The sequence below is a fragment of the Dendrobium catenatum genome, unplaced genomic scaffold (genome assembly GCF_001605985.2).
Source record: "Dendrobium catenatum unplaced genomic scaffold, ASM160598v2 fragScaff_scaffold_1595, whole genome shotgun sequence".
Lineage (NCBI taxonomy): Eukaryota > Viridiplantae > Streptophyta > Magnoliopsida > Asparagales > Orchidaceae > Dendrobium > Dendrobium catenatum.
Window position 1 is genome coordinate 77152 of NW_021320057.1, and position 8212 is coordinate 85363.

The 8212-nt window shown below is 47.8% G+C and overlaps 1 protein-coding gene across 1 annotated transcript; it reads right to left on the minus strand.

Moving 5' to 3' along the window:
- Nucleotides 1–6519: 6519 nt before the first annotated feature.
- On the minus strand, nt 6520–7446 carry LOC110113749. The gene has a single exon (XM_020846423.1). The coding sequence runs from the start codon at nt 7444–7446 to the stop codon at nt 6520–6522; it is 927 nt and encodes a 308-aa protein (XP_020702082.1).
- Between the last annotated feature and the right edge of the window lie 766 nt (nt 7447–8212).

Consider the following 8212-nt stretch of genomic DNA (forward strand, 5'->3'; position numbering starts at 1 on the left):
ACTGTTTTGAGCCTATTAATTAAGATCTTTGCCACAACCTTATAAAAAGATTGACAAAGGCTAATTGGTCGAAATTTAGCCGGCAAAATTGCATTCTCTGCTTTTGGTATAAGAACCACTAAAGTATCCTTCCAACTTTCACATATAGTGTTAGTTCAAAAGAAATGAATAATAGCACGAGTCACCTCACATTTAATAATTTCCCAATAAAATTTTAGGAAGGAAGATGTAATACCATCCATGCTCGGTGCACGATTGTTCCCCATGCTGAAGACAGCTTGTCGAACCTCCTGCTCCATGATCTCGGCCTTCAGGATCTCATTCACCTGATCATGAATCTTGTCTTCACTGTGAAAGCTTGGCCAGCTATCACAAACAATCTGCCTCTCCTCCCATTTGAGCATAAAAAACTTCATGAACTCCTCTTGTATAAGAGCTGTATCACCACTCCTATCTCCATTCGGCTTCTGGACCTCCAGAATTCTATTCTCCCTCCCGCGTGCCGAGGCAAACGAATGAAAGAAATGAGAATTGGCATCTCCCTCCTCAAACCATATTGCCTTCGCTCTCTGTCTCCACCAGGTTGTAATGCGGGCTAATGTAGTATTCAATTCAGAAGCCTTTCTCCTCATTTCCTGCTCCTGTGCTTCATTTAATCCAGCATTTGAACATTCAAGTTCTTGAAGTTCTCCCAATCTTGCCTCCAGCAAATTTTTCAAATTCCCCAACTCCTTTAACTGGTTTCTACCCCAGAAGAACAATGCTCTAAGTGTTATGGAACACTTACGATTAAGAACATCAGCTGGCAGTCCATAATCAATTTTGTTCCATTCCTTCCATACCAGCTTCCAAGTAGCTGGATAAGACATCCAAATATCTTCGAATCTATACCATCTACTCTCATATTTTGGAAGATTAGACGTCAGATTCAGCAACAATGGACAATGATCAGATGCAATTCTCAATAAATGCTTAACCGTGGCCAATGGGGCAAGTCTAAGGCCTTCAGAGTTCATTAAAACTCTGTCCAGTCTAACCCATATCTTACTGTTGCCAGTTTTATTATTAGTCCATGTAAACTTAGGACCCATAAATCCCAAGTCTTGTAAATCATTTTCAACAAGGAAAGTTGCCATTTCCTGAGCACCCACCGAATATCTATACTTTCTACCTCCCTTCATCTCACTTTGATCAAGGCAACAATTAAAGTCTCCACCAACAATCATTGGTAACTCAGCATCAAGGCTAGCGCCAATGGTACTCCATAACATCCTGCGGCTATGATAGCTCTTGCTGGCATAGACAAGCACAATTCCCCACTTCTGAAGATTGGGCATCACCAAATGACCAACAATAGCTTGGTTCATAGTCGATACAACCTCAAATTGAGTAGTATCCCGTCTCCACATCACCAATAATCCACCAGATCTTCCTTCAGCTGGATAGTAAAAAAACTCCTAGTTGGGACCAATGAGTCTATCAACATCTGACCTGGAAATGTTTTCTATCATAGTTTTAACTAAGCCAACAAACATCACCTCATTATTGCCAATGAGGCTACGCAGGAAATACCCAGTCTGCTTCTTCCGGGCACCCCTGCAGTTCCATATTAGTATGTCAGACATTAAACAACAAAGGGGAAGCGTCCCCGCCGCTAATGTCTACACCGTCATACTCTCCCAACATCTCCTTCTTCCTTTTCCTGGCGCCTCCACCATGGGTCCCAATTGATTAAGCTCCTTCAGAGCATTGGCTCTGTTAACCATTCTTATACCAGCCATAAATGGCAGCCTCTGCTTGAACCCCATCCTGTTCTGCTTATGAGTGGGCTTCAACTTACTATCTGGCACTTGAACCTTATTCAAGTCCACTTGCTTTGGAATATTGAAATTTTATTTGCTGCCCACATTCTCCTTATTCTTGCCCTGTGCTCGTGTCGTTCTTCTTCTTCGTGGGGGAACTTGAATCCAAGGACACGTATGATCCTCATTATCATGTGATCCTTCCTCCATAACAACTTTGCCCCCATTACATTCATCATGTGCTTCAGCATTCCCCCCCTTCTCACGGCTGTCAACAGCTTTTCCTTTGCCACCATCCTCTGTTTTAACAATAGGTAAAACCATTTTCTTAGTTTGTATGGGATCCAATTTCCCATTCCTACCCAAATTCTGGGCAGAACTCCCATCTCCCTTGCCACCCTGCTTCGAATGTTCCTCTGCTCTTCTGGTCTCATTCCCCCCTTGTCCAACAGCTCTAGTTGGACAGAACTCCTTCCGATGCCCCACTTTTCCACATCCATAGCATAACATCCCAATGCCTTCATATTATACCTTTTGGTAGAACCTCCCGTTCATACCATTAATCCAAATCCCAGGTTGGAGTTTCCTATCCAATCACATTCGAACACACACCCGGCATATTCCCTTCTCCCCCAGTTTCCCGTCTGCGCATCAATCCAGAGTGGTACTCCGATCTTCGACGCAATCCTGGCAATATTGCAATAATTCCAATACTGAAGAGGAAGGTTTGGAAGATGAATCCATACCGAGGAAGATAATCCTTCCATTGACTCCGGGGAGAATTGGCGTCCATCGATCCAGCCCCATGATATTCCCTCCAATGAACCATGGACCACCACATAAAACGGCATTCCTGGCTTAAGTCAATCCAAAAACACAAATGAAGCAATCATGTCCCAGCGTTGTAAGCTGAAACTCCCCAAATCATCCCCACTGACGCTGGATTTCATTTTTCAGTAGAAAAAACGAAACTCTCCTTCCCAGGATCTTCCCTACGACAGCCCTTTCCGATTTGGCCGCATTTGCCATAACATACTCCATGCTGAGATCAATAGTGATCCCATCATTAGACAAAGAATTTATCTCCTCTGGATTTTGGATCGGAACATGCTCAGGCTTCCTCCAGGCATTACTCGCACCACCAGAGAATAGCGGGAATCTATTCTCAAATTGCATCTGAGCCTTTCCTTTTGCAATTTTCGAGCTCCTAATTGAAGCAGCATTCCCACAATCACCTAGAGGGCTGTTTTGCAAATTACTCAATCCAGCAGAACCAACCTCTGTTTCATTCGCCCCTGCCATTTCAACCACTGCTTATGAGAGAGAGAGAGAGTGAGAGTGAGCCGGAGAGAGAGAGAGAGAGAGAGAGAGAGAGAGAGAGAGAGAGAGAGAGAGAGCGTAGAGAGAGAGTGGAGAGAGAGAGAGAAGAGGGAGTGAGAGGGAGAGAGAGAGAGAGAGAGAGAGAGAGAGAGAGAGAGAGGGGAGAGAGAGAGAGTGAGAAGGAGAGAGAAAGAGAGAAAGAGAGAAAGAGAGAAAGAGAGAGAGAGTGAGAGCTGAAAATTGCATTTGCATTGATTAATTAAAGTAAAAAATACAACATAGGTATGGAAATACTATTTGCCTTCCCAAAGCAAAAAACAAAAATGGGAAGGTCTAAATCTAAGAAAACCACCATACAAAGTTGACAAAACAAAGGAAAAGCAAGGCAAACGAGGATAAGCCCCTTTGATTCACAAAGAGTCCAATCCCAAATGCATGCCTTAGAAGATCCAGTCATACTTAAAGAACAGCTCCGGGGGGGAGATACCTAATATAGGAGTTAACACGCCCGAGGGCGGGTAGATATCTCGTTGCCCCGGCAGCCGGATAAGCACCACCATCACTCTAAGACATGAATAGGGGTAGGGCCTCATTATTCCTCAAAGGGGACAAAGTCCCCGCCAGTGTCATCTTATAAGTTCTTCCGCTTCTTGCGGGGTAAAGTGGCGATTGGTCCCAATTGTAAAAGCTGCTTCTCCAAGAAAGTCTTAGGTGCCTTGTGTTGCCGTTTAGTTAGATTGACATCCAAAGAGGGTGGGTCATGGGCAGTCCGCTCCGCATTGAAGACAATCTTGTGGTCCTTGGCTAGGTGGCTGCTCGGGTTGACTATCCGACTGGAAATGTCCTCCATGCATGAGAGTTGCTCCCGAGAGCCTTGAGCTGGTTTGCGGGACTCTTCTTGCTGCACCTATTCAATCAGCTGTGGAACATTATTCGGCTTGGTCTTGCCTCTCTTTTTGCAAGTCACCAAATTCCAGGCCCCATACGCCTTGTCTTCCGGTTCGCTTGGTTGGGTGGGGTATCCCGAGCTTGGGCCCTCGGGCTGGGGGTTGGACAGATGGGGGACGATCCTCAGATTGGGCTGTCACATTACGGGGTGTTTGTGTAGAGGTGGGTGGGGGCAGTCCTTGCGCAGGGGTCCGGGCAGAGCAACTCCCCTTGGCATGGCCAATAAAGCCACAGTCAAAGCAAAAGTTGGTCAGCCCCTCATATTCCACCCTTTGGAAAAATCATCCATGGATGCCATTGATCCACACCCCTGGAACAAGTTTTTGTGAAAGGTCGATCCTGACACAAATGCGAGCAAAGGACGAACGTCCCCAAGTGCTAGTATGAGAGTCCGTCCACATAGGGTCGCCAATCATGTTAGCAATACGAGTGATGTTACCTATATCCCAATACATAAGAGGCAATTGAGGTAGTCTGATCCATATAAGGGAGTGCAGCCCATGCATCAAGTTATGAGAGGCATGGGGGGACCATTTATTCATACCGATAATATTTCCACCAATGATCCACGGCCCTCCAGCTAACACTGCATCTCTTGCTTCCTCGCTTTGAAATAAGCATATGAACGAATTAGGAGCAATAGTCACAATGTCGAACTCGCCAAAATGAAACCATCGCCTTTTGAGTTCGATAAGGAGAAAGGGGAAAGCAATGCGTCTCCCCAAAACCTTAGCAACAATAGCACGATCATGCTTCGCAATATTAGTGTAAACCGCCTCTATTTCAGGATCAACCGACTTCGCATCTTTTCCAAGGAAGGAATCCTTCAAGAGCTTCGAAATGGGCACAAGTTGAACTTTGTTCCAAGCGAAGGGACTCTTAGCCGTGCCTCCCATGGGGAAATCAGCCTTACGGGTAGCCTGGTTCTGCATGCTTGCGGCATCTAGATTCTTGGAGGGATTTCCACAAACATCTTGTGGGCAGTGTGCTGGATCTTCCTTCATAGAGGTGGCTGGGTTTGGTGGCTATTCACGCCTAGAACTATCAGCATTGCACACACACATAGTGCAATCCATATCCTCCATATTCTTGTTACTGTGTGAGACCTGTCCGAGCATGGGAGGAGTCAGTTCTTCAGCGAGGTCAGCCCAGGTAGCAGCTTCCCGCTCGGTTGGAAGGACAGCCTCCGTGAGGGCCTTGAGCTGAAGCTCAGCCCCTTCACCTTGATCGTCCTCCATATCCGATTGGGGGCCAGAAGTTTTGCCTGATTCCACCATTTCGCTGGCCGACCAAACCTCCTGGTCAGACTCAGCACGCCCGTCCTCCTCGATACCGGACTGAGAGCTCGAGCTACAACTTCCACGCTCCATTTCATCTTCAAATCTAGCATCCTTTTTTGAGCTGTTGTCCAACGTTTGCTCCCTGTGGCCACCCAAAGACGTTTGATGGTCAGATCCCGCTTCCCTTGGCACTCTGTTTTCATGGCTCCAGTTGGCCAGAGGGGAGATGCCAATCGCACTCATGATAAGCTCCCGAACTGCAGTAGGTTTTAAAATTGGGTAGGAGATCCCTGGAGAAAACTTTCCATCCGGCTGCACAAATCTAGTGACCGGCTCCACTAAGGGAGTAGCCCCCTAGCACTTGGTTCCCACCGTCTTGGCCAATGTCTGGGCATTCTCTTTGCCCGGCAGAGTAGAGCTAGAGGCCTTAGTTCCCCTCTCCTCCCAAACTCCAAGAGGAGCCGAGCCTTTGCTTGAGTTGGCCAAGAACCGACCAATACCTGGAGATCTGGACGGACAACCGCCCCTAGTAGCGTGAGCCGCCGGCCCTCCACCGTCGGCCTCCTCGGATGCAAGCACTTGCCAACGGTTTCCTTGCCTCCTATCCTCCTTGCCGCCACTCTTGCTTCCTCCCCCACCGTTTCCCCCATTTGGAGGAGGTGAACTAGGGCCACCCCCTCTCTCTATCCCAAAGCTTATCTCTCTAAACCACTCTAGAGAGAGAGTGAGAGGTAGAGAGAGAGTGTGTGTGTGAGCGGGAGAGAGAGAGATAGACAGAGAGAGAGAGAGAGAGAGAGAGAGAGAGAGAGTGTGTGAGGGGGGGAGAGAGAGAGAGAGAGCTGAATATTGCATATTGCATTCTTAAAAAGTTAAAAGTACAATGACAGTATGGAACTATAAGCCTATGTCTTCCCAAGACAAAAAACGAAAGGGGGAAGACCTGAACATATAAGAGTAAGCGTCCATACAAAAACGAGAGCCCAAAAGAAAAACAACAGGAACAAGGAAAAGCCCCTTTGATTCGCAAGGAGGCCAACCCCAAATACATGTCCTAGAAGTCCCAAGAGCGCTTAAGGAACAACTCCAGAGGGGGGAGATACCTAAGTAGGGTTTGAAACAGCCCGAAGGCTGAGAGATATCCCGTTGCTGCGGCAGTTGTATAAACACCCCTAGCACCCTAAAACATGTAAAAAGGTAAGGCCTCCTTGTTCCTCAAAGGGGACAAAGTCCCCGCCAATATCATCTTGTAGATTCTTCCTCCGCTTCCTGGGCAGAGTGGCTATTGGTCCCAACTGGAGTAGCTGCTTCTCAAAAAAAGTCATCGGAACCTTGTGCTGTTGTTTGGAAAGATTGACTATTGAGGAGGGGGCATCATTCTCCGGTCTTGTGACACTGAAGGTAACCCTTTGTTCTGTAGATGTTTTGCCGCTTGGTTCGACGATCCTCATGGAAATATCCTCCATCCGCTGAGATTCAGCATGAGAGAGCTGAGGCGGGGACCGAGGAGGCTCAGCCCCCTTTATAGTTCCTTTGGTTGGCTTCTCGGTGGGGGCTCTCAGTTTGTTTCTCCTCTTATTGGTCACCAGATTCCAATCACCAAACGAGTCCTCCTCTTGCACCCCTTGACCGTGGGGGACGGACGTAGCTTGCTGCTCCGGTTTAGAAGATGGCCCAGTCACGGGCAGCCCCCCATGCTGAGCATGGACGGTTTGAGATGCTGTCCCCTGCGTGGGAGATGGTCCCTTAGCAGCTACAATGGGGATGTAGCTTCCTATCGCATGGCCAATGGAGCCACAGTCAAAACAGAAATTTGTAAGGCCTTCATACTCCACCCGCTGGAAACATCTGCCATTGATCCAAACTCCCGAAAGTAGCTTTTGAGAGACGTCAATCTTTACACAGATGCGTGCAAAGGATGACCGTCCCCACTTGCTTTTGTGTGAATCCATCCATAAAGGCTCACCGAGCGAGTTAGAGATGCGAGTGATGTTGTTAAGGTCCCAATAGATGAGAGGGAGCTGAGGCAGGCGGATCCAGATTGGAGAGTGATGTCCCTGAAGGGAGTTGGGTGAGCAAGTAGAGTCCCACTTGTCCATCCCAATAATGTTTCCCGCAATGATCTAAGGACCACTGGAAAGCACGGCATCTCTGGCCTCATGACTCTGGAATATGTAAATGAACGTGTTTGGGCCTATAGTAATGATCTCAAATTCACCAAAGTGAAACCATCTCCGTTTAAGCTCCTGGAGAGTGAAGGGGAAAGAAATGCGCCTTCCCATGAGCTTAGCCACAATAGCTATGTCAAGCTTGGCAATGTTGTCCTTGACTGAGTTGAGCTCAGGTTCGATGGTAGTCCCATCCTTCGCAACGAAATGATCCCGAGACATCCTCTCAAGGGGCATGTTCTGAACCTTGTTCCACGCAAAGGGACTGTGCAGACGACCAAATGGCAGTGGAGGAACGGCCTTGGTAGGCTGCAGTTTTGGCAAAACAGCATCAGGGGCCTTGGAGCCATTCCCACAAGCACCTTGAGTGCATAATCCTGTAGCAATTTGCATGGGCATGGCTGTAATCATAGGCTGTTCACACCTATTGCTATCAGAATCAGTTTCCACCATGGCAGCATCCATGTCCATTGACAGCCTAGCTCCACACGAGCTGGCAACAATTTCTGGACTTACCTGGAAGTCCCAATCTCCTAGGCGTTCCGATCCCATACCTTCGTCCAAGCTGGTGGCAAGCCGGACCATGGCAGGGTGCTGGACTGTCTTCCTCCTGGTCATCTTCCATACTGCAAGGAGCGGTAGAATCCCGCCACGAGTCATCCCTATCATTCACAAGGGAAGCCTCTTGGTCGAATTC

Excerpts from the sequence above, each read along its gene's own strand:
- LOC110113749 (XM_020846423.1), bottom strand. The coding sequence starts at position 7,446 with ATGGACAAGTGGGACTCTACTTGCTCACCCAACTCCCTTCAGGGACAT.